At 50.7% G+C, this 27,214-nt stretch overlaps 1 protein-coding gene across 3 annotated transcripts in view; it reads left to right on the forward strand.

The window, feature by feature from the left end:
- PNPLA1 (patatin like phospholipase domain containing 1) overlaps positions 1-27,214 on the forward strand; it is a 766,735-nt gene that overhangs the window by 441,842 nt on the left and 297,679 nt on the right. For all 3 annotated transcript variants that reach the window (XM_069238978.1, XM_069238977.1, XM_069238979.1), the window contains exon 3: positions 8,597-8,662. In XM_069238978.1, the coding sequence (XP_069095079.1) occupies positions 8,597-8,662 (66 nt within the window). The remainder of the gene's footprint in view (positions 1-8,596; positions 8,663-27,214) is intronic.

A 27,214-nucleotide genomic window follows, 5' to 3' on the forward strand; every position in this document is an offset into this window, starting at 1 on the left:
TCTGCTCTGGCATGAAACTGAACAAAGGAAAGGGGAGTGACCACACTCTTGTCCATCACCACCCCAGGGGCGGTGCCCAGAGCTCTCCAGTGTGTCCCAGACGTCAGCCATACGGTTTTCCAAGGTGTGGGGACACTCTGGAGGCCTTTGAGTGGCCAGTGCCAGCAGGTGACATCAGAGACCCCTCCTGATAGGTCCATACCCGATAAGGTAGCCAATCCCCCTCTCAGGGCTTTCTAGGGTCTCTCCTGTGGGTTTCTCTTCAGATTCTACTTGCAAGTTTCCAGCAGGAATCCTCTGCAACTACTACTTTATCCTCTGACCTCAGATCGATCGCAGACTGCTCACAGAACCACTGTAACAGCAACAAAGTATCCAGAAGGGCTACTTTTCCTCTGCAACTTCAGCTACAGCCAGCAACTGCAACAGTTTCCACGGTGTGCACGCTCTGAGTTCTCTGTGTCTTCCCCCTGCACCAGAAGGACCAAAGAAATCTCCTGTGGAGTGAAGGAGTCACTTCCCAGCTCTTGCAGGCACCTTCTAAGTCAACAACCGGTTCTCTTGGACTCCTCTCCTGGAGACGAGCTTACTCCTTGGAACACAGGTGGTGGACCCCTTCGACACAGAAAGTCCTAAGTTCATGCTGTCCAAATTTAGAGGAGGTAAGAGCTTGCTTTCCCCATTTGCGACTGTACCCCTGTGCATCACGTCATCTTCACCTCTTGGGACCTCTGTGCACTATTTGCAAGAATCCTTTGTGCACAGCCTGGCCCAGGTCCTCAGCACTCTATCCTGCGACACTCAGCTCACTGAGTTATCCTCCAGCGGCGTGGGACCTTCTTTTGTAGTGCTGCAACAACCGCAATTTGCACCTTCTTTGTCCCCATGTCCTGGGACCTCCATGGGTGCTGCCTGGTCATCTGTGGGTTCTCTCCAGTGTCGGGAGCCCCCTCTGCTTCCTCAGTCTGAGCTGAGGCCCCCAGGTCCCTCCTGGGTCCAGGCAGCGCCACTCTGACGCAATCTGCAACTTTGCTTGAACCAAGGCTTGTTCGACGAATCCAGCGCCGAAACTCACCTGCTTCTAACATCTCTTTGTGGGACATCCGTTGCATCATGCAGGAACCCACAGCTTCCTTTGGCGCATTTGTGCAGTCTTCGTCCAACCGGGGACTCTTATTTTGTACCCTCTTCTAGGTTGGCAGGGGCTCCTGTCCTTCCTGGAACTTCCTCCGACTTCTGGATTTGGTCTGCTCTCTTTACAGGCCTTCAGGTCCAGGAATCCACCATTTCTTGGTTGCAGTCCTTCTTGGTTCTTGCAATAACTCTAATCACCACTTGTAGTATGTCCTAAGGAAACTTGCAGCACTTTACTCTTACTTAAACTGGGCTCTGGGGTGGGGTATTTTTCTCCCCTTTGTGGTTTTCTTACCATCCCAACGATTCTCTACACAATACACTTGTCTAGGGAGGAATTTGTGATTCTCATTCCACTTTCTTAGTATATGGTTTGTGTTGCCCCTAGACCTATTTTCTCCCATTGCATTCTATAACATTTCCTATTGTTTGCACTATCCAAAGTCTAATTACTTTCCTTATTTTGGTGCCTAGTGTATATATTGTGTATAATACTTACCTCCAGAAGGACTATTGCTTCTAAGGTATTTTTGGCCTTGTGTCACCCAAATAAACTACCTTCATTTTTGGTAACACTGAGTATTGTCTTTACTTGTGTATAAGTACTGTATAACTATAGTGGTATTGCAGGAGCTGTCCATGTCTCCTAGTTCAGCCTAAGCTGCTCTGCTACAGCTACCTCTATCAGCCTAAGCTGCTAGAACACTACTACATTTCACTAATAAGGGACCTGGTAAAAGGTGTAAGTACCCAAGGTACGCACTACAAACCAGGCCAGCCTTCTACACCGACCCTCTTTAACCTCTATATGGCTCCGCTAGCAAACATCGACCGATCACACAACCTCAATATCGTCTCATACGCTGATGACACCCAGCTGATCCTCTCCCTCACCAAGAACCCCGCCACCTCCAAAACCAACCTTACGAAGGAATTAAGGCCATCGCCGAATGGATGAAGAACAGCTGCCTGAAACTGAATTCTGACAAAACTGAGGTCCTCATCCTCGGCTCCACCCCCTCTGCCTGGGATTACTCCTGGTAGCCTGCCACACTGGAAACCACACCGACACCCACCGACCACGCACGCAACCTGGTGTTCATCCTGGAATCATCACTATCAATGACCCAGCAAGTCAACGTCATCTCTTCCTCCTGCTTCAACACCCTACACATGCCTTGGAAGATCTACAAATGGATCCCCACCAGAACCAGAAGGACGGTCACCCAAGCCCTCGTAAGCAGCAGACTAGACTACGGCAACGCCCTCTACACAGGAACCATGTCCAAGCTCCAGAAAAGACTGCAACGCATACAGAACGCTTGGGCATGCCTCATCCTGGACATCCCCCCCACTGCCACATCACAGCCCACCTGAGAGACCTGCACAGAATCACAATCAAGCTCCTCACCAACGTTCACAGATCACTGCACAACACCAGACCAGATTACCTCAACAGATGACTCTCCTTCTACACCCCAACCGAATCCATACAAGGTAATGGAAGTTGCCTTCTTGGACCATGGAGGCTACCATCTTTGACAATGGGGGCTGCCATCTTTGACAATGGAGACTGACATTTTTCCTTAAATTATGCAGAATCTTCGGCATGTCTGCCTTTGATGCAGATGTCATCTGTGCCTATCTTTCCAGAAACTGTGAAAGCGTCAAGTCATTCAGATACAGACATGAACAAAAGCGCAAGTGCAACATTTGTCTGGAAAAGGTGACTTTTTCAAGGTCATATAACAACCAATACCCAAATAATGCAGTCTATATTGTCTTATTTTCACCTTTGTAGTACATTCACTGATGTATATGATTATGTCAAAACATTCCTAAGTTGACATTGCAAATTGCATCTTAGATAAGGTACAATATATAAGGACTGCCACTTGACTACTTCACCCAGGTCGCAGTCTCAGGTCCAGATGCGCACAGTACCAGATTCCATCTCGACTGAAGAAGCCTCCAGCAAGACTCACCAAGGCTCTGCAAAGCATTCTATTCTGCCTTCATGAACGTATACCAGGATTGTGTTCTTTTGTAGTCACAATATCCAAATTCCTGGCATTGTGCTTGAAATAGCTGACAAACTATTCCAAACAGACAACAATCCCTGTTGTTCAGGTATGCACACCACCACCTCAATTCAGGCTAATTATTTATTTACCAACTAGAACTAGCATACGCTTAGAAATAGCACAGTAAAGGTCTAATGACTGTAAATTGTGATGTTATATTTTTCCCTGTGATCACTGTTATTAAAAAAAGCTTATCTACTTTTTATTGTCTTCTTTAATTTTACCAATATTATGTGCATTATAGCCTGGTATTTTACAATAACTATTTTAATATAGATATGTTGACATACATATTCCATTTATAGTGATCTTGGGTATGTAAATCAGTAATGCATGATCATTTGAATTACCACTGCACTGAGTTATTCATAGCCATTATGCTAGAGATGATACTCAACTGGTCATCTCACTTATTGGAGTGGTAGGGAGGACCAGGGCCCCAAGGTTCCTACTCTCCCTTGATGCTGAAAAGGCTTCCGATTGGGTCAATTGGCACTATCGCACTAAACTCCTAATAGAACACCTCTGCATTGTAATCTGAAATACATAATAATAACTAATTTTCAATGGCTGAGCTAAAAGTGAACGGAAGCTTTCATTGGTTCTTCCTCTCATGTGAGGCACTAGAAAGGGCTGTCTGGTTTTCCCATTGATTTTTGCCCTGTCCATGGAGCCCTTTGTCCAGAGAGTGCCAGTTAATCCAAAAATGTAAGTCCTGAAGTAGGCGACAAAATAATAAAACTAGCTGTATGCGATGATGGTGTGCTCTGTTTTATTTCACAACCTTCCACATCTATCCCAGCACTGAAAGAGGAACTGACACATTTTGAGGAAGCACTGGGCTTCTCAGTGAAACACATAAAATCCGATGGCCTGGGATAACTGACACACACACTGTACTCTTGAACAATGGCTTCACATGTGCCCAAACTACCATCTCAAATCTAGGTGTACAAATTCATAACCCAGTAGCAAAAGTGTATGAACATAATGTGGCACCCCTCCTTGACACTCTATACAAAGACGTATACCACTTGTGGAAACTGGGAATCTGTTGATTAGGTAGAGAGCATTAATTTCCCATCACGAGTTCTCTGTCATGCGCAGTCACTGCAGCTTAAATTTCCCACAGCAATCTTAGATCAAATCCAAAAGAAACTGTTGTCCTTTGTGTGGCAGGAATGGGCTTTTGGGGTTTCGAGGGCTACACTCTACAAACCTACAGCTGATCGAGGGTTGGGATTCCCAAAAATTCAAACGTATGTTATGACAGCACAGCTTCGTCTGGCCCTGGACTGGAGTTGTAACACGAGTGATTGCTGCTGGGTACATGTTGAACAACACTCCTCCTTGATCCTGCTTCATGTTCTGCTGTGGCTTCCACAAAGGATGCAGCCTACAAAACCTGAAATACTCAATGCTACCCATATGGTGCTGGAGTACTGGCAACATATAAACCTGAAAAAAGGGATCCACAACTTTCACATCTCCAATGGCTCCCATCATTCACATCCAGATTTTCAGACATGGATGATGGGCCACGTTTCGCTTTTTGGAATGAGGGACCCCGCCACCTTTGGGTGTCTTTAACCTTGGCAGGGAACTATGCTACCGAGATGAGCTACACAGGGAGCCTACACAGGGAAAATGGGGACTACACAGGGAGAATGAGTATTGCCTCACACAATTACTCTCCAGGGCAGGCAAAAGGGAATCAAAGGACAAGGCCAGCCAGGACAAAAATGCTCTAGAACAATTATTTGCTAGCAATAGCACACAAAAGGGCATCACCCTGCTGCAGAGAGCAATCTCTAACCTAAGTACCAATAAGAAACACAGCTATATGGGGAGGAAGACATAGTCCATGATGTCCTGCAGTATCATCCATATACACTTCACATGAAGACAAATTACTAACAAGATGGGATTTTTCACCAACAGGATTACGTGCAATGTTAGGAGGCCTATACGCATGTTGGAAGGCTTGTGGAGAACGGGGGACCTTTTTTCATATGTGGTCATCTTGTGGCCACATACAAGACTGCCGGACAAACATATGGCCTCATTACAAGGCTGGTGGTCCAAAGACCATCAGCCGCGAAGTGGCGGTCGGACTGTCGTGGCTGTGGCAGTCCAACCACCACATTGCGATTTAGGGGGGTGGACCTGCCTAAAGACTGCTGTCCCAAGCCAGGATCACAGAGCCCAAAGGGGTGACAGTGGTCTTGGTTGTAGTCACCAAGGCAGCGCTGAACTCATCACCACCTGGCTAATTACAACCTTGTTCTCCGCCTGCCTTTTAATGGCGGGGACCCCACCATGAAAAGGATGACAGAGAACAAGTGCATTCTGAGGGTGTTGGTCGGCCCCTCTGTGCTATGAGATATCACTTGGCTCCTTTAAGGGAGCCAAGTGCTATCTCGTAGCACTGTTCTTGCTGGCAAGAATGATCTATTTCAAGGTTTCCCCGGTCAGACCGGCAGAAACCTCGTAATAAGGCGGGGGTGCGCCATCCTGCCTTGGAGTTTGTCAGTCATGTGGAGGGACCGCCAAACTCCTAATGAGGCCCATACTGTCCCTCAAATGCACCATTTTAGGAATCACACTCCCCATAGCAAAACATGGCTGTGACTCTGTCTCTTAAAACATGAAATGAAGGGGTGGTTATTTTCCTTTATAATGTAAAAATGTTTTCTATTTAACCATTGTAGTGAGTCCTAGTTTGTTTTAATGGGATAACGGGAGTCAGCTTAGCTTTCGCTTGCAAACTAGTGCCCTCGTCACCTAGTGACTTTTAACCTACGTAGCTTGCTCTGTCTTAGACCATTTATTTAATAAAAAAATTTAAGATGGCTGCCGTTTTTATAGTTAGTCCCTTTTGTTTAGAGTTATGTTATCAGTGTCACCTCGCTAAGGCGTCAACTCATGCAACAAAGACAAACAAACTATAGGGGCTTACATTAGAAATTACAGTCCCAAGCATGCAGCGTTATCTATTGTTTTGGAACAACCTACGTCAAGGGTCCAAGTAGATCTGTATAAATACACCACACTTTAGACAGATAATCAGAGGAATTCCAACCAGATACCATTGCTGCTATTGATGCTGCATGTCGCCTTGATGCTGACCCGGACTTCGTGTTCTGCCGAAGTCTGAGCTCGAGACCTCATTCAAGGTAACCAGGGTTGGGGGCTCCTTTCAGGGACATGTCATTGGCAGATTAGGTTTAACATACCCAGCTCTCCTCTAGGTAGAAGGTTAGGCCTATTATGATAGGGTACACGGACATATGATCTGTTTCATAGTCACCTACAAACATAAGTACTGTCATCCCCAAACCAGCAGTCTTGCCCAGGGCAAGAGTCCAAACAACGACACCATGTTGCACTGAAATGCATATGAGAAAGTGCACAGACGAATATAATGTTTTATGTATGCCACATTTGATCATTGTTTGGAAAATGTTTATGCTATAGTATTTTGAGCACTATTATTTTTTATAATCATTTTATACTCAACATAAGAAGATATACAGAAACCATTTAATTCGAAAGTGTACTTGTGCATACTTAGCTTGGCCGGAGTGAAGGCCCACATTTCTCCTGTGTTTTAATTTTCAATGTGAAGTTTGCTTTTTGTATGTTTTTCTAAAGCTGCAGGTGCTGCAACTACTAAGTAGGCCTTGGCGGAGTGAACGAAGTCTGGCTTAATGGAATTCCACGGAGTTGAAAAAAACTCAGTGGAATTTTGCAAAGCCAGAGTTCCGTGCCCCGCAGAGTACCCCTTAATGTGCCCATCTTGGAAGCGTTAAGCAGGGTTGGGCTTGGTCAGCCAGGCCTGACCCTGCTTAACGCGTCCAAGATAAAGTGAAAGCTGCGGTTTCAGGCCTCTTGTAAACCCACCTGGCCCATGTGAAGTGCAGACAGTGCATGTCAGTGCACAAGAGGCCAGAATCTGCACCTTTTTTCACTGCCTACAGCCATAGGCAACAAAAGCTTCCAGGCCTGTTTTGCACTGACCTGCCCCATGTTTAGTGCACATGGGGCAGGCCGGTGCACAAGAGGCCTGAAGCGCAACCTTCTTTTGCTGCCTTCGGCCCTGGCCTGAATTTACAAGATTTACATTACATTTACATGAAGATTTCAGAAAATGTCTGACACGGATGATCCTAATAACTTTCACCTGGGAGTGTCTACAGCCTCTTCAGCTTCATTTTGCTGAAGTAGGAGACATTTAGAAAGGACAAAGATCAACAATGCTTCCGCCTGTTCTTTACCAATTTCTCTGGACGTCATGATAGTGTGGTGCAAGTGACTACAGTAAAATAGAGATTCACTCTGTAGGATGGGGCGTGCTTCGGCCTCCTGATTTGGTCAGATGTTTGATAGCGCAGATGTCTGCTCCTTTCAACCGTTGGTTTTTGCTGGCTTTAATTTTTCAACCTTGCCAATCAGGTCATTGCTCTGTCCGATGAAGTTAGCATCTCTCACCTAATGCTATTTTCTATTTGGCGAGATTTTCCACCTCCACGCCGGTGCTGGCATTTGAACTGCATGAGGGACTATTTTACAGCTATATCCCTCCCTGTCCAGTTCTACTGGCTCACACCTGTGTCTTTTCATCTAGTGTGATAACTTGTCTTGAAACATTAAACTCAAACCTCCTGGCTTTTCCAGTTCTTTTTCATCAGTGTGTCACCAGTATTTATTGATCATATTGTAAAACTAAAGAAGTGCACTTTCCATTACATCTGTACAAGTCACAGGATTGCCTTTATTTCGAACCCCTCTCTGCCCGACCCCCTACAATATAAGTTGTTGGCAATGCTTTCTTGTGCTATCTCTCTGTCAGCGAATGAAGCTATACGAACTGGGAAACAGGAGTGTGAGATGGAGAGACACCTACTTATGATGATGTGGGGGAAGAGCAAGGCTGGTCAAGGGATTGAAACAAGGGGGGAGTGTAATACATAGAAAATGACTTGTGAAGCAGATCTACTAGGGAAAAGGGGCGGGTCAGAGACTATGGCAGTCATATCTGGGAAGATGGAAGGTCAAGGAATTGTGATGGATGTTGGTGGCCAGAGAAGGGCCAGGATTGTGTGAGGGGGTGAAAGGGGTAGGTGGAGAGATGTGAGACTGGAAAGTATGGATGAATGGCGTTCTCATAGGTCCATCCCACGCTTGTCTTTTTGACATAGAATTGCACTGGTTTGTCAATGCAGCACAGCAATTAGATCCCTTTAGACTGTTGTGAGTCTGACGCATGAAATACACTCACCAAACCTTAGATGGTTACCCGTTGGTTATCCTCTGTATGTTTATGTATTTTTATAAATGTCCTTTGTTACATTCTGCCATAACCTCTCTGTCCACAGGCACTGATGTGTAGCTGCTTTGTTCCTTTCTACTGTGGATTCGTTCCTCCGTCATTTCGAGGAGTGGTGAGTGCCTTTCTAGGTTTATTTTTTAATCAAAGCTATTGTTAACATTCTAGGGTAATCTCAATGTAAACCTGTTTGGATTTAGTATTCACACAAATTATCTGCTGTTGGGAGCGCACCAACCGGACGTGGTTCAGTAGTGACACCGGATTAACTGCTCTTAGAGATGCTCTAATCGGATGCGATGTTCTAGTTATTTGAGAACGCCTCCAGTTTTTCTCCAGGGAAAATACTGAGAAATGTTAAAAGGAATTACTGGTAACTCAATTACTCTGCATCTCTACTGCCTTTTTTCTCATCATTACATATGAGAGATGTATGCCTCTCCCAGACACGTCTCCAAGCTCGAATGCGTAAAAAACAAGAACAAACAAGATCCATCGTAAATAAAGTGACTATAATCTATCACTACACCTCGCTTCTTCTCGTCAAGCCTCCTGCGCCGGCCTTACAATACAACCCTGTATATAAACCGTAAGGGCAGACGGGCAAGATGTAACGATCAGAGCAAGAAAGTATAGACTAAGAGTAATGTAATTACCAGAAAATAATTTTAGCAATATCCTTCGTCCCCTCCCTGGTTCTATTCCTTACATTTTATGCAAACCAAAGCTATTAAATTACTGATTTGTAGTGAAATGTGAAGAGGTGTACAAGAGTACACAGCCACATAATATGGAGCCACCCTGACTGCAGGCGCCTAAAGGATAGGCTGAGGCTCTTGTAGTTGGGAGAGTGGTACGAAATAGATGGAAAGGGAGTTCCCGCTAGAAAGAAGAATATTGGGGGAGTCCTGAGAGGACGGAACCTTGAGCTCATTCCTCGGACGGCATGCAGGACAGAGAAACAGAAGGGCCGCGAACAGCAGGGAGGCATGTGAGGAGAAGTCAGAATAATGGGCACACCACATATAAAATGTCAGAAACGTCACGACTGCATTGTGAGAGGAAGGGAGAAGGGTCATGGGTTTTCAGAGCGTAGGGCCCTAAGAGTGCAGGATCCAATGGGAACAGGAGACAACAGGCCATCTAGTGACCAATGGATACCTAGGAAGAGGAGGAGGGAAGGAAGCACGGAGAAGCCTATTCCTACAAAGCCACCGAGGAATATGTCAGGTACGCATGGTGATCGGACACACATACAGCGACACTCATAGCTGGTGTAAAAGGTCATTTATTTAGGACAGGATTTAAACATAAACATCATTAACTTTTAACTGTATAACTCCCTTTTGCCCAACTTTAATTTTAGAGCTTCCCTCTGCCCTTCACTCTCTCTTCCTATGGCTCTCTTCAAATCTCCTCCCCTAGGCACTCCCCTATTCCTTTCATGCCCTCCTTGTTTGTAACATCCCACCTCCCCCCCCCCCCATTCTGATCCTTCACCTCTTTTTCCCCCTGGAAGGGGGACAAGCCCGCATCTGGCTCTCCCCCCTCCCCCATTTCCTGCCAACCAGCAAAACCCACGTGGCGTTTTGCTGCCCCACCCCGTAACCTCTCGTTTACGTAACGTCTTTCTTTCATTTCCTGATCCACAGGTTCTCACCCCATAAATACTCCAACGACAACCTCAACTCTGTCAGGTAATACGCGTTTCCCAATTGTGATAAGTGCACGCCATCCTCTCTGAACAATGACCCCTCTTGTTCCTTGATGTCCTCATGCCTCAATACCTTGATCCCCTGTGCCCAGCAGAATACCCTCATTGCTCTGTTCAGCTTTTTCTGAGCCCGTTCAATGGCCCCATGGTTCCTTGCCCCTCTCCATACCCGTCTGGGTACAAATTCTGTCCATACCAGGCATGTCCCGCATAACTTTTGCTTTAGTAGCTAAAAAATCCTTTTGCATGAATTGAATCAGTGTAAGCCCCGATTGCTTCACCAAATAATTTCCCCCCAAATGTATCAGTAGTAGGTCCGGGCATCCCCACTGCGGTAAGTTTGCTGTGACAAATGGAAGTAAACTCCCCCACCTCATGCCACTCTTTCCGCACCAACGCACTTCGTGGTGTCTGCTGGGCAGTCCCAATGATCTGCTGTAAATTAGCTTTTCTGCAAATTTCGCTGCCCAATGGACGAATGAGTGACCGACCAGCCATGTCACCGTCTTATCCTTCTGTGGCCCGGCCACACATCCTGCAAAGAAAAAACACTGTAACAACCGTGGTGGACTACTAAACCCCCCCCCCACCTATATTTCTTCAAGGCCTAACATAACGTTCACAGCATCTAGATTTCCATCCACCTATCGCTTTGATCTTGGCCCAGTCCCAGCCTAAATGAGCTGCCGCTGTAGCTGCCCCAATCCTGAAGGAATGCGTACCGAAATCCCCTGCTCACCTCCCTGTTCGTCCGAGTGTCATCCTCAGAACTTGCAGCAACTGGTAGCTAGTAAGTTTCTTGCCTGAAGCATGCACGAAGACCCCTGTTTCCCCGGCCCCTCTCAACTTTTGTTTGAAGGCCAACCACTCTTTCACCGGGCATGCCAGATCATCTCCACCTGGTTCCAACCATATCCATTTCCCTTTACCTAACTGGTCCGTCTTGGACCGCCTGAGCCATATCCCCAACCTTTCATGATGCATGCAAACCACCTTCATTTTCACCCCAACTTGGTTTCCTACGCCCAACAATTCTGAAACCCTAAAAGCGCCGAAAAACATCCAAACCATGCACAGCCTAAAAATACCTACTTCATACTCGTCTACGCAACATACCAGCAAAACGTGCAAAAGCTCTCGCAGTATCTCAAAAGTAATAGGTTCCCTCGCCCTATTTGTCGCCTGGGCTCTGACCCTGCCCCAACCTTTCAACATTCTACCTAATAAATCGTTGCGAGCCGGGTCCGTACCAAAGAAAAGTTTCCCATAGAATGATACACCTGCTAACTTCCCTCCTATTGTGGCTGGGGATAAGCCCCCTTTAATCAAAAACAGCACAAAGCGTAACGCCCGTGCCTCCAACGCCTGCGATCATTGTGCCCAAAAATTGCCCCCAAAAACCTCAAAAGATTGAAACTCCAACCATGCCAGCCTGTAACTTCGCCCCGTAGATACCGCTAAAGACATCTCCACCAGCCCCGAAATCATCATGCCCCCCACTCCCAAATGTCTGCCGGGACCGTAGTCTTGTTCCGTTCCGCTCCTGGCACCAACTCGTGAAAACGCCGCCACTGTGAACGAGATAGGGAGTCTGCAATCTCGTTGTAAATATGTATGTGTACAGCTTTAAAGATAACATTGAGAGATAAACATTGTAACATAAACTGTCGTAATAAACGTAAACTCTGAGATCCCTAGCCCTCTGTCTGTTAACCAGTTCCACTACTTTCATGTTGTCTACCTGAAAAACAACCGTCCTGTTGGCTAGCTCCTGTCCCCAGACAGCCAGTGCCACTAGTAGTGGAAAGAATTCGAGGAAAGCAATGCTCCTCCCTTGCTGTAGCCATTGACGGGGCCATGGTTCAGCGCACCACCTCCCGTCCCAGTAGATGCCGAAGCCAGACGCCCCTGCCGCATCTGAAAATATTTGAACCTGCCAGACCGTGTCCGAGTCACCCCAAGACATTGGTACCCCATTAAATTTTTCCAGGAAGATCTCCCATACTTTGATGTCCTCTCTCAGGGACAAAGAAACTCTTATCCTATGATGCGGTAAAACTGCCCCTGACATGGACAGGCCCAATCGTCTACAAAATGTCCGGCCTCCTCTGACTGCCCTACACGCAAAAGTGAGATAACCTAAGAGTTTTTGTGCCTTCCGTAAGTCCATTTTGTGTAGCATCCGCACAAACGCTAGACATTCCAATATTTCCGTAACTTTTGACGCTGGCAGTCTAGCCACCATTGTTTCCGTGTCCAATTCGATGCCCAAAAATGTCAAAATTGATAAAGGGCCCTCTGTCTTTTCTGGGGCCAATGGCACTCCCGTCTGGATCGCTAGCCTCTGAAAGGCTGCCAGAGCCCGCCCACATGCTCCGGTTGCGACTGCTCCTACAAATAGGAAATCATCTAGATAGTGTGTCACTGTCCTGTGACCACTCACCTTAACGAAAACCCATTGTAAAAAGGTGCTAAACGTTTCGAATAAAGCACATGATATCGTGCAACCCATGGGTAAAACTCTGTCCACGTATAAAGCACCATCCAACTGCATGCCTAAGAGGTCAAAATCTGCTGGATGAATGGGCAACAAACGAAAGGCTGATTGAATGTCACATTTAGCCATTTCCGATTTTTTCCCGCACCTCAAAACTAACTTCACCGCATCATCTATTGAGGTGTAAATTACCTTAGTGTCCTCTTGTGCGATAAAATCATTTACCAATGCCCCTTCAGGCCATGACAGATGATGTATCAACCAAAACTCACCCGGCGCCTTTTTGGATACCACCCCTAAAGGAGATATCATCAATTGATCCGTTGGCCAGTCGAAAAATTGACCCACTATTCTCCCGAGTGCTACCTCCTTCGCCAATTTGTCCCACACTACCTGGGGGTTTTCTTTTGCAGACTGTAAATTGTTTTCCCACCTCCTCTGCCGAGGACCTTGGTAACCTACCCTAAAACCTTCCTTAAAACCCCATTCCAATTGTCGAGCCTTATCCTCATCTGGGTACTTGTATAGCCAAGGTAGCAATGCTTCTAATTTAACTGGTGTAGGCCCCTTTCGGAGCAGGAGCTCATTGTGAGCCTCTGCCTCTTGCTGCCCTCCATTGTTCTGCCGGTCTGTTAAGGGAGAAACACTGAGTGACTGGATGGCGGCCCCCGCACTTGGAGCAATCATGTTTAAACCTGCACTGTGCCCGCGCGCAGAAGCCTTTGTTGAAATTCCAACAAGCCCCTGTGTTGGACACTGGCGTCTTTGTAGCAATGCCCACCCCTCCCGAGGCGGGGCGTGCCTGAAAGGGCTTATATGTTACCGGCAGGCCACTCGCCGTATGCGTGGACTCCGATGCCTGTGCTGATGCCATCCATTGCATCCATAACTCCGGGTCTACGTCTCCCCATGGTTTTTCGGGATTTATGCTCACCGTGCTCACCCGTGCCCTAAACTCCTCGTCATAGCTCAGCCATGATATCCATATATTTGAAAAGGGCAATGGCCCTGTCTGGATATTTTTCACAATATATACTGGCAAAAATCATGAAAGCAGACGTCCAATTGTCCATAGTGATAGGAACCCTGGGCCTGCGCGCTAACTCCCATTCCTCCTCCTTAGATCCCTCTTTGGCCTGTATGTCCCTATGCAGTAGCTTAAAAACATCTACGTATTCATGCTTCAATATCCTTGTCTTAGTCTTTTCTGCGACGTGGGACCCCAGGGGCATAGCCAGACCCATATACGGGAGGCGCTTCTTCTGGGCTCCCCCTTCCTTATCTTCTGCAGTCGCGTCTCCCCCCGCCGCCTGACTACTTATTGATGTGGCCGTGGTGGATGCCGCTTCCTTGCTCGTGGTCACGTCACCTTTCTGGGCTGAAACCTCACCTGGCGTCTCCCACACTGACCCTTTGCCTACGCTTATGGATTTACTGGTGCATGCAGACTTTGGAACCTCCCCCCCGTCACCCCACACTGACCACCATCTCCCCTTACCTCCGCACGTCTCCCCCAAGTTACGCGGTGTTCTCCTCATGGCTCTGCCACGTGTCCTTGTTTGCCGCAAACCTGCCGGCCCTTCAGCCATGACGTTGTCCTGAAAAACAAAGGCAGAGGCAGGGGTTGCGCCGCACTTGCGCCCATGCCCCTCCCCCCTTTTAACACCGCTCACCTCCACATCTCGTATCTCTCCATCTTCCCAATCATCCCCATCTTCCTCATAGTCCAGAACCAATTCCTCCTCACCTACCCAATCTCCCTTGCTTTCCACTTGTCCCAGTGCTTTTGTTGCCAATGTTTCTGTTGGTCCTTGACCCGCATGGCGCACACCATCGTTGTGGTACCCACGTTCCCACGAAGTAGAGAAGGCCGCCGCAGACCCCTCTAGTGCTTCGGACCAACGTGTTTGGGCCGTGTTGCGCCCAGTTGGCATCCCCTTTCTCTTGCCAACCTCCAATGCCGGCATCGCGTAGCCTCTCCCCATGTGGCCATATGCGCCACTGGGGCTTCCCGTGCCGACCTGCCCCTCAGCCGCACCAGCCTCCTGACCCCTACCCCCGTCCGTCTGCGGTATCCAAACCCAGCTTCCTGCACCTGACCCCTCCAGCCGGGGACCCGTCATATCCGCGGCTACCCTGCCCCTTTTGTTCTCGTCATGCCGGGTCCCTGCTTCCTCCCTGTCCTTACACAACTGTGCCCATCTGGCCTCGGTTTCTGCCACCACCCTGCGCTGCTCCCGAATTCTGGATTCCAAGTCCCATGTATCTATCTGGTCCCATGCTCCTGTCCCGACTGGGCCTGGGAACTCCCTCACCCCGGCCTCTTCCGTTGTCTTGAGTTTTGCTAGTCTCGCCTGCCTGGGGGCGGCTTGGGTCTGCCAGCCCCCCCCCCCTTGGTTTTCCCCGCGTATTTCCCTCACTTTCTGGCAGGGGCATCGTGACCATTATTTTGGTTGGCCCCATCCCTGGGGCTGGACAGTTCCATTGGGGACTGTCCCCCAATGGGCCCTGGCGCGTGCTGATCGTCCCCACCCCCCTGTAACCTGGGGGCCTGCCCTGACGCACAATCATCTATTCCGCCGTGAGCACTACCAGCTGGGGTGCCTGCGCCGTCTGCCCCTGCTTTCCCTGGGCCCGGGTCCTGTGTGTCCCGCGTTTCTCCGCTGAACATTAAGGGGCTGCGTGTGTTCGGGGTCCCCATCCGCACTTCTGGTACCTGTTCCTGCCTGGCCGGGATTTCATCCCTGTCCCCTTCTGAATCCTGCGATTCGCAGGCAGCGATTGCCGCCGCCACCCCGCTTGATGCAGCCCTAGTTGGCCTGGTCATTCCAACCCAGGCCTGATCCAGGACCCCGGTCCGGAGTAAATCCGCCCGGCCGGCCTCGCCTAAAACACGGAGCGCGGCCCTGACAGCCTCTGCGTCATGTCCCGTTGACATGGCGCTGCCCTGAGCTCCAACAAGGCTTCCCCGTGTGTCCTGTCTCAATGTGGTGTCCCCCTTTTTGAGCCTGGGTTGTCTGTGCCTGCTCGTGTCACCCGGCCTGCCCCTTAATGGCGTGCCCCTCTCCGCCACGTGCCCACCAGTGTAATGCCCCCTGGTTGTGGACCCCCCTTTCACTGTGGCCCCTTGGTGTTTGCAGTGGCTGCCAGCAAGAAAATTATGGTGCAAGAGGTCACAGTTAGTACAGAGCCCGCCCAGGCGCTGTATATTATGGGGGCCCACAAGGCCTACTCTCCTACATGCCTCGGAACGTGTTGCCGGCATTCAAAATGGCCCGTTAAGATTACGCGCAACCGCGCGGTACATCCGCGGAAATTATGGTGTTTGCCTGGGGGCGCCCCGCCCTTGCTATCTCACGCGCGCGTAGGCCGCTCGGCCTTCGTGCTTGCTAACCGCGTGTTAAATAGGCGCCTGGGGCTTGGGAAACCTCCGTGCGCCTGTTCCTCTGTGTCACCGTGAGCACCGGGGGCTGACAAGGCCTCCGGGTGCCCTTTCCAGCTGCTGGGCCGCTCCCCAGTGGTGCGTCAAGGCCGCTGGGCCTCGCGTGTACCGACACGCCCCCCCTGTCCTACTGCGCGTAACAAACACCTGGCCCCTTGCCCTGGGACCTGCCGACAATGTGCCCCCGACCTCCCTGGCCCTGCCTAAACTGCCCGTAACACTCCCACACTTGCCTCTATACTGGAGCCTCGCTGTCCAAAACACCCTTTCCCCACTAGGTCGGCCCGGACAAGAGGCCGACCCCAACCCTCCACCCCCTTATAACCCTTCTACTAGTCCCACCGCCACTTACCTGGTAACCAATCCGGCGCACCCGCACCACTTCCTGTCCTCCCGAACAGGCCCGCGGAGAGACTAGACCGAGTCTCGCTCTCCGCGGGCCCCCCCATTGGAAACAGTACCAATCCTTACCTGGGAAATTTCTATGTTTCGAGCAAGTGTGGGGAATGGAGAGGGAGGTAACAGCATAGGAACACAACCAATCCTCACTTGGAAAACCTCTATGTTTCAGGTGAAGACGTTTTAGAAAAAAACGAGAGAGACAGGGAGAGAACCAAACGTGATACATGGGTCTATCTGAACTCCAAGGACTACGGGGAATATGCCCCCTTAAAAACTGGTGATATAATCTTTAAGGACTGAAGTAACCTTTGAGAAAGGACTCTATTTCGAATACAGAAACTTTAATAGTACATACCTTTTTGAGTGTTGTGTTACTCCGAGAAGAGGTGTGGATAAATACTTACTTGACATATTTAATAAAATCATTTTCTGTTTGAAAAGATCAGCCTCAAGGGAGAGGACGATCCATATCTTGCATCTTTTCCTTTGCTATATCATTTAAGGAAAGTGCCCTTTTAGTGTTATCCGAAGTAGATTGAGCTGGCATAAACCTCACCTGGTCCGCATGAATCAGGTGTGGTATTATGGCTGCCATTCAGGTCTCTGAGGGCCAGATGTACGAAGCCTTTTGCATGTCGCAAACTGCGAAAAACGCAGTTTGCGGCATGCAAAAGGCCGAACGCGATGCTCACCCCCAAATTGCGAGTCGGTACCGACTCGCAATTTGGGAATGTGACTCGCAAATAGGAAGGGGTGTTCCCTTCCTATTTGCGACCGCATCGCCATTCAGAGTTGCTTTGTGACCGCGAATGCGGTCTCAAACCAACTCGCAGTTACCACCAGTGTCACACTGGTGGTAATTCATTCGCAAAAAGGAAGGGGTCCCCATGGGACCCCTTTCCCTTTGTGAATGCCGAAAAAAAAAAAAATTCAGAGCAGGCAGTGGTCCTAACATTCAATCACCAAACATTCAATTTAAAACATCACACACACACACACACACACTTACCTTCAGCCTCCAGGTCCCAGGAGGGTTGGGACTGAAGGCAGCAGCCCCAACCTCGTCACAGAGTGGGATGGGGTCAGTGAGACTGCTGATCCCACCCCACCCCACTCTGTGACGAAGTGTCACTGATTGACACTCGCCCTGGGCGCTTCAGGGCTTAAACCTGAAGCGCCCAGGGCGAGTGTCAATGGGTAATGCTTTCCTCGTCACCCAGGGGAGGGCCTTGAGGCACCTTTGCATAGGAGCTGTGACCTCCTCAGCCCAGCAAAGTTCAGCTCAGGCAGCCAGGAGTCTGCGCAAATCGCGCATGGCTCACTCCTGGCTGTGTGAGCTGAAAATGAAGAGTGTCTGTCAGGCTGGCCTTTGTTCAGCCTGACAGACACTCTTCATGAGGGGCAAAAGGTGGGGGGGGCGTGGCCCCTCCGCCCTAAAGGACGGGCCGCCACTGCATGCGTGTGAGACTGTTATACAAGCTTGCTCACAAGGTGGCAGAAAAGCATTTATAGAAGGCAGCTGTATAGCTATCCAGAGTAGGTGATTTCCCCAATTTAAAGTGTATAACTGTAGTGAATATTTCTGTTATGGAGGTATGCTCATAGAGGATATATGCCACATTTTCCGTTGTAGTGGAGAGAAACACAGAGCGTATGTATGCCATTGCCTCGTGTAGGTCCAATTGGTGTGCTTTGTATAGCGATTCAAATAAATACTTTAAACAAAGTTTATTCTGCCAGAAGATAAAACTTTATTTATCTACTATTTAGTTCATAGCAGACAATACTTCAAACCAAACATACCCCCCATTTTGATTGACCTTACTGATCTTGTAATGAATTATATTACAAAGACCACTGAACTCTGAGCACCTGATATGCTTGTACAGTATTAGTTCATAAACACCTGCTAAAAGTCTGAACAGATCGTTTACCTGACTTACAGTTGCTATATTATGAGAATAAGACTGTGTGTTCAAGGCAGCACCACCACCCAATGTGGGAGATTGAATCAACTCCACACCATTTGGTAGCTGTTGACCTGACTCCTGACTAGCCTGCAGTGCCTCACTGTAGGAGACTGGCCTAGTGTGTAGTGGGTACCTGTGGTGCTTACACCTTATACCAGGTCCAGTTTCCCTTATTAGGGAAATGTAGACCGTGTCTAGAAGCCAGGCTCTCTAGAGGTAGATATGGATGAGCAGTCAAGGCTTAGCTAGGAGACATGCAAAGCTCATGCAATACCACTGTGGTCACACAGTACTCACACACATGAAAGAAAATAGGTACTTTATTTTGGTGACACAAATGCCAAAAATACTATAGAGACTATACTCCCTTAGGAAGTACAAAATACTATAGAGACTATACTCCCTTAGGAAGTAAGTAATACACAAATTATATACACTAGTATGCAGAAATAGGCATAAAAACATTTACAAAACACTGCAATTAGTGAAAATCGCAATAGTTAGAAATGGCCCTCGGGGAGCACAAACCATATACTAAGAAACTTGAAAGTGGAAAGTCGGTCTCCCACCTAGGCAAGTTTAGTGTGTAGAGGGGAGCTGGGAGTACTAGTAAACCCCAAAGGTAAGTACTAGAACCCACCCTAGTGACCAGTAAAACAGAAGTAAATCACAGTAGCTTTCCCAGAACACACATAGAAACAGGAAGAAGAATTATGCAAAACCCAGAAGAGACTGTAAAATACCAATAGTGGATTCCTGGACAAGAGGACCTGTGGAAGAAGGGGACCAAGTCCAAGAAGCACAGAAGAGTCCAGGAAGTGCAGGAGCACCTGCTAACCCAGATGAAGGTGCAAAAGGAAAAAGGAGAACCACCGGGGAATAAGAAAAGTCAGCACTGCACCCAAGAAGATGAAGTCGGTTTCCTGGAGGGTGCAAGTGATGTCCCATGCCGGATGGAGGATTGCAGTCAGGTTTGCATCGTCGGAGTCTGCCAACAAGCTGTGGCACATGCAAAGCTCGTGGTTAGGGGAAAATGGCGCTGCCTGGGACCAGGAAGGAGCAGGTGGATTCTACCCAGGAGGGGGAGTCAGAGAAGGGCCTCAGCAACTCAGAGAGCCCACAGAAGACCAGGCAGTGCACACAGAAGTCCCACAGCACGGGGACAAGAAAGTTGTAGAAGAGGCCCATGCAGCACTACAACAAAGGCTCTCACGCCACTGGAGAACCACTCAGGAAGATGTGCATCACAGGATAGAGTGCTGGGGGCCAGAGCTACAAGATGCATGAAGGACTTGGAGGAAGGATGCCAACACACCTTGGCATCTACAAAACAAGCGGTGCATGGGGGTACTATCCTGCGTGGGAAGACAAGCTCTTATCTCCACCAAAGTTGGACAGTCGGAAGAGAGGACCGTTGGGACCACTTCAGTCCACCGCCTGGGATGCAGCATCCATACAGCTCAGCAGGAGAGGGTATCCATGCAGCCGTTCGTCATTGCAGTTGGTGCCTGCAGAAGCAGGGGAGTGACTCCTTCTCCCCAAGGGAGATTCCTTTGCTCTTCTGATGCAGGCTGAATACAGGCTGTCTTCAGAGGATGCACACTGGGAAACAGTTGCAGTTGCTGGAGATACAATGTTGCAGAAGGCATCCTGCTTCTTTGTTGCAGCTTGTAGAGTTCCTGGAGGATCCAGATGCAGTTTCCTCAGTAAGAAGTCAAAGTGGAGGATGCAGAGGATTCCTGCTGGAGTCTTGCAATCTGAATCTGAGGAACCACCCAAAGGAGAGACCCTAAATAGCCCTGAAAGGGGGATTGGTCACCTAACCAGGTAAGCACCTATCAGGCGAGGGCTCTGATGTCACCTCCTGGCACTGGCCACTGAGATGCTCCCAGATTTCCCTGCCAACATTGAATCGAAGATGGCAAAACCCAGGGACCCTCTGGAGGAGCTCTGAGCACCACCCTTCGGGTGGGGATGAACAGGGGGGTGGTCACTCCTCTTTCCTTTGTTGAGTTTGGCGTCAGAGCAGAAACTGGGGGTCCCTGAACCAGTATAGACTGGTTTACGCGAGGAGGTCACGAAATGTGCCCTTCAAAGCATTTCCAGTGGCTTGGGGAGGCTACCCCTTCCAAGCCTCTGACACCTATTTCCAAAGGAAGAGGGTGTAACAGCCCTCTCCCAAAGGAAATACTTTTTTGTGCCTTCCTGGGCTTGAGATTTTCAAGCAACAGGAGGGTAGAAACATGTCTGTGAGGTGGCAGCAGCTGGAGCTGCCTGGAAACCCTCAGAAGGCTGAAATGGCAATACTGGGGGTCCTCTAAGGAGCCCCCAGAGTGCATGGAATCATACAGCCAAATGCTTACAAAAGCTTTGGGGTATGATTCCAACATGTTTGATACTAAACATGCCTATGTTCGGAGTTACCATTATGTAGCTGGACATAGGTAGTGACCTATCTCCAGTGCACACATAAAAATGGCCTCCGTCTTCTTCCCCCGAGCCTGCCCTCCTGCTCCTTCCTCATCCCCCTCCCTCACTCGCCTCCCCCTCTCTCACCCCTAGCTAACCCGTTCGCTATCTACCTCCCTCACTCCTCCTATCTTCCTATCTCTCTAGCTCCCTATCTCACTATCTAACTCCCCCACTCTCCACCTCCTCCTACCTACCTATCTGTCTATCTATCTATTTCCCTATCTATCGACTTCTCTATCTATTTTCTCTATCTATTTCTCTATCTCTCCCCCCCTCCCGCCACCCCCTCTACTACCTATCTCCCTATCCTCTCACTCTACCTCTCTCCCTCACCCACCTCTACAACCCCCCCTCCCCTATCCTCACAACCCTACTCCTATCTCTCTCCCTAATCTCCAAACCTCCTAACACTCACCCTCCTCCACCCTAAACCCCCTCCCCCAGCTCCTCTCACTCTACCTGTCCCCCCCCCCTCCCTCGCGCTTTCCCGCCGCGACCTCCTGCACGCCCCCGCCCCCCAGCTCCCATTCACCCCCAGCTGACCCCTCCCCCCCCTCCTACCTCTTATGGCGGCCGCTGCGCGACAGTGGTAGCGACCCTTGACCCAAGGGTAGGTCGCTCCCCCTGCCGCTGCAGCTCCTCCAAGTTCCCGAGTTCCTGTGTTCCTGAGACCCACCTAACTGTAAGTACCCCCCTCCTCCCAGCCCCTCGCCCTGCCCCGCGCCACTCACCTTCTCTCCTGCTCCTGCTTCTTTTCCTCCTCTCTGTCTCTTCCTCCTCGCTCCCCCTCTGCAATCTTCTTCTGTGTTCTTCTGTTCTTCTCTTCTGTTCTTCTGTTCTTCCCTTCTGTTCTTCTGTGTTCTTCCGGTCTTCTGTGTTCTTCTTCTCTGGTCTTCTCGGTGCTTCTGTGTTCTTCTTCTCTGTTCTTCTCTGTTCTTCTCTGTTCTTCCGATCTTCTGTTCTTCTGTTCTTCTGTTCTTCTGTTCTTCTGTCTTCTGTTCTCCTGTCTTCGGCTCTTCTACCTCCTCCGTCTTCTTCCCCCGAGCCTGCCCTCCTGCTCCTTCCTCATCCCCCTCCCTCACTCGCCTCCCCCTCTCTCACCCCTAGCTAACCCGTTCGCTATCTACCTCCCTCACTCCTCCTATCTTCCTATCTCTCTAGCTCCCTATCTCACTATCTAACTCCCCCACTCTCCACCTCCTCCTACCTACCTATCTGTCTATCTATCTATTTCCCTATCTATCGACTTCTCTATCTATTTTCTCTATCTATTTCTCTATCTCTCCCCCCTCCCGCCACCCCCTCTACTACCTATCTCCCTATCCTCTCACTCTACCTCTCTCCCTCACCCACCTCTACAACCCCCCTCCCCTATCCTCACAACCCTACTCCTATCTCTCTCCCTAATCTCCAAACCTCCTAACACTCACCCTCCTCCACCCTAAACCCCCTCCCCCAGCTCCTCTCACTCTACCTGTCCCCCCCCTCCCTCGCGCTTTCCCGCCGCGACCTCCTGCACGCCCCCGCCCCCCAGCTCCCATTCGCCCCCAGGTGACCCCTCCCCCCCCCTCCTACCTCTTATGGCGGCCGCTGCGCGACAGTGGTAGCGACCCTTGACCCAAGGGTAGGTCGCTCCCCCTGCCGCTGCAGCTCCTCCAAGTTCCCGAGTTCCTGTGTTCCTGAGACCCACCTAACTGTAAGTACCCCCCTCCTCCCAGCCCCTCGCCCTGCCCCGCGCCACTCACCTTCTCTCCTGCTTCTTTTCCTCCTCTCTGTCTCTTCCTCCTCGCTCCCCCTCTGCAATCTTCTTCTGTGTTCTTCTGTTCTTCTGTTCTTCCCTTCTGTTCTTCTGTGTTCTTCCGGTCTTCTGTGTTCTTCTTCTCTGTTCTTCTCGGTGCTTCTGTGTTCTTCTTCTCGGTTCTTCTCTGTTCTTCTCTGTTCTTCTCTGTTCTTCTCTGTTCTTCTGCTCTTCCGATCTTCTGTTCTTCTGTTCTTCTGTCTTCTGTTCTCCTGTCTTCGGCTCTTCTACCTCCTCCGTCTTCTTCCCCCGAGCCTGCCCTCCTGCTCCTTCCTCATCCCCCTCCCTCACTCGCCTCCCCCTCTCTCACCCCTAGCTAACCCGTTCGCTATCTACCTCCCTCACTCCTCCTATCTTCCTATCTCTCTAGCTCCCTATCTCACTATCTAACTCCCCCACTCTCCACCTCCTCCTACCTACCTATCTGTCTATCTATCTATTTCCCTATCTATCGACTTCTCTATCTATTTTCTCTATCTATTTCTCTATCTCTCCCCCCCTCCCGCCACCCCCCTCTACTACCTATCTCCCTATCCTCTCACTCTACCTCTCTCCCTCACCCACCTCTACAACCCCCCCTCCCCTATCCTCACAACCCTACTCCTATCTCTCTCCCTAATCTCCAAACCTCCTAACACTCACTCTCCTCCACCCTAAACCCCCTCCCCCAGCTCCTCTCACTCTACCTGTCCCCCCCCCTCCCTCGCGCTTTCCCGCCGCGACCTCCTGCACGCCCCTGCCCCCCAGCTCCCATTCGCCCCCAGCTGACCCCTCCCCCCCCCTCCTACCTCTTATGGCGCCCGTCCGCGCCTGGCCCGCGCCCAGCGCCACGACCCCTGGTCCCCAGCTCCCCCAAGCCCCGCTGATCCGCTACGACCCCACCACCCTCCACGCCCTCAACCCAGGGCGCTCCAAAACCTGCTTCCTAGCTCACCCCAAACGCACCCATGGACCCTTCGCCTGCAACTCCTGCAAACGCATCTTCCACCACGCAACTACCACGACCACAAGCCCACGCGCCATCAACCACCTCAAGTGCATCCTGATCAACGCTCGTTCCGTCCACAAGCACGCCGTTGAACTTTGGGACCTCCTGGACTCCACAGCCCCGGACGTCGCCTTCATCACGGAGACATGGATGAACGCCTCCTCTGCTCCAGACATCGCTACCCGCCATCCCCGAAGGCTACAAGATCTCCAGAAAAGACCGCACCAACCAAGTAGGAGGAGGTGTCGCCATCATCTTCAAAGACTCCATCAGCGTCACCACCTCCACCGAAGACCCCCCCTCGCCGCTGAACACCTGCATTTTCAGATTCGCACCGACCCAAGGACCACCCTCAGAGGATCCCTCGTCTACCGTCCTCCCGGACCTCGCGCCTCTTTCAGCGACGCCATCGCCGACTTCATCTCCCCGCACGCCCTCGCCTCACCGGACTACATCCTCCTAGGCGACCTCAACTTCCATCTGGAACAAAACAACGACCCCAACACCACCACCCTGCTCGACAACCTCGCCAACCTCGGCCTCAAACAACTGGTGAACACCGCCACCCACATCGCCGGACACACGCTCGACCCTATCTTCTCCGCCAGCAAACACGTCTTCTTCAGCCACACCTCTGCCCTACACTGGACCGACCACAGCTGCGTCCACTTCACATTCCGACGCGAGACCTCCCACCTCCGCACTCAACCCATCCCTCATCGACAGTGGAACAAGATCCCTGAAGAGCAACTCTTCTCCGCTCTCGCCGCCAACCAACCCACCCTCACCACCGACCCCAACGACGCAGCTCTCAACCTCACAAACTGGATCTCCAACTGCGCTGACAACCTTGCTCCCCTCAAACGCACGCACCGACAGACCAACACCAAAAAACCTCTCTGGTTCTCTGACACCCTCAAAGAATCAAAGAAAACTTGTCGTGCCCTTGAGAAGGCCTGGCGCAAGGACCACACCGCTGACAACATGACCGCCCTCAAGAACGCTACACGCGAACACCACCACCTGATCCGCACTGCCAAAAGGAACTTTTTCACCGACAGACTAGACAAAAACAGCCACAACAGCAGAGAACTCTTCAGCATCGTCAAAGAGTTCTCCAACCCCAGCGCCAGCGCCAACGCCGTCACGCCCTCACAGGATTTGTGCGAATCCCTCGCCACTTTCTTCCATCGCAAGATCAGCGACCTCCATGACAGCTTCGGACACCAGACCCAACCACACACCACTGAACCCGCTTCCCCGGACATCACCCTCAACAACTGGACCCACATCAACACGGAAGAAACCAAATCCATCATGAACTCTATCCACTCCGGCGCCCCTTCGGACCCCTGCCCGCACTTCATCTTTAACAAAGCCGACGACATCATCGCCCCGCACCTCCAGACCGTCATCAACTCTTCTTTTTCTTCTGCTACCTTCCCCGAATGCTGGAAGCACGCTGAAGTCAACGCCCTACTAAAGAAACCTACGGCTGACCCAAGCGACCTGAAAAACTTCCGCCCCATCTCTCTTCTACCTTTCCCAGCCAAGGTAATAGAAAAGACCGTCAACAAACAGCTGACCACCTTCCTGGAAGACAACAACCTGCTCGACCCTTCACAAACCGGATTCCGAACCAACCACAGCACGGAAACCGCCCTCATCTCAGTCACAGACGACATCAGAACCCTGATGGACAACGGTGAAACAGTCGCCCTCATTCTCCTCGACCTCTCGGCTGCCTTTGACACCGTCTGTCACCGCACCCTAATCACCCGCCTACGCTCCACCGGGATCCAAGGCCAGGCCCTGGACTGGATCGCCTCCTTCCTCGCTAACCGCTCCCAAAGAGTTTACCTCCCTCCGTTTCGCTCAGAACCCACCAAGATCATCTGCGGCGTACCTCAAGGCTCATCGCTCAGCCCGACACTCTTCAATGTCTACATGAGCCCCCTCGCCGACATCGTACGCAAGCACGACATCATCATCACCTCCTACGCCGACGACACCCAACTTGTACTCTCCCTCACCAAGGACCCCGCCAGCGCCAAGACCAACCTACAAGAGGGTATGAAGGACGTCGCAGATTGGATGAGGCTCAGCCGCCTAAAGCTGAACTCTGAAAAAACGGAAGTCCTCATCCTCGGCAACACCCCGTCCGCCTGGAACGACTCCTGGTGGCCCACGGCCCTCGGCACCGCACCGACCCCCGCAGACCACGCCCGCAACCTCGGCTTCATCTTGGACCCTCTTCTCACCATGACCAAGCAAGTCAACGCCGTGTCCTCCGCCTGCTTCCTCACTCTCCGCATGCTCCGCAAGATCTTCCGCTGGATCCCCGCCGACACCAGAAAAACCGTGACCCACGCCCTTGTCACGAGTCGCCTGGACTACGGCAACACCCTCTACGCCGGGACCACCGCCAAACTCCAAAACCGCCTGCAACGCATCCAAAACGCCTCGGCCCGCCTCATCCTCGACGTACCCCGCAACAGCCACATCTCCGCACACCTGAGACACCTGCATTGGCTCCCAGTCAGCAAAAGGATCACCTTCCGTCTTCTCACCCACGCACACAAAGCCCTCCACAACAAGGGACCGGAATACCTCAACAGACGCCTCAGCTTCTACGTCCCCACCCGCCCCCTCCGCTCCGCTGGCCTCGCACTTGCTGCCGTCCCTCGCACCCGCCGCTCCACGGCGGGTGGGAGATCTTTCTCCTTCCTGGCGGCCAAGACCTGGAACTCCCTCCCCACCAGCCTCAGGACCACCCAGGACCACTCCGCTTTCCGGAGACTCCTAAAGACTTGGCTGTTCGAGCAGCGATAACCCCCCCTTTCCCCTCTAGCGCCTTGAGACCCGCACGGGTGAGTAGCGCGCTTTATAAATGTTAATGATTTGATTTGATTTGATTTGATTTGATCCCCGCACTCACTAAGTCCTGGAAAATGGTCCTGGAGGTCATGGGGATACCTCTGCTAGTGCAGGGGTGCCCTCACACACGGGTACTTTGCATCCTGCCCTCAGGGCTGGATGAAATGCTATAAGACTGACTTATAAGTGACATAATGCAGTGTAAATGGCATTGAAAGGGTGCTTGCACCTTTTCACGCAGGCTGCAATGGTAGTCCTGCAGAAGCCTTTGCATGGGCTCCATATAGGTGGCAAAATATATGCTGCAGCCAATAGGGATCCCATGGAACCCCAATGCCCTGGGTACCTAGGTACCATACACTAGGGACTTATACGGGGGCACCAGTATGCCACTTGTAAGTGAAATACAGAGTTTTGGGAGAGAGAGCATAATCACTGGAGTCCTGGTTAGCAGGATCCCAGTGAACACAGTCAAGCACACTGACATCAGGCAGAAAATGAGGTTAA

This window comes from Pleurodeles waltl, chromosome 6 (genome assembly GCF_031143425.1).
Source record: "Pleurodeles waltl isolate 20211129_DDA chromosome 6, aPleWal1.hap1.20221129, whole genome shotgun sequence".
Classification (NCBI taxonomy): Eukaryota; Metazoa; Chordata; class Amphibia; order Caudata; family Salamandridae; genus Pleurodeles; species Pleurodeles waltl.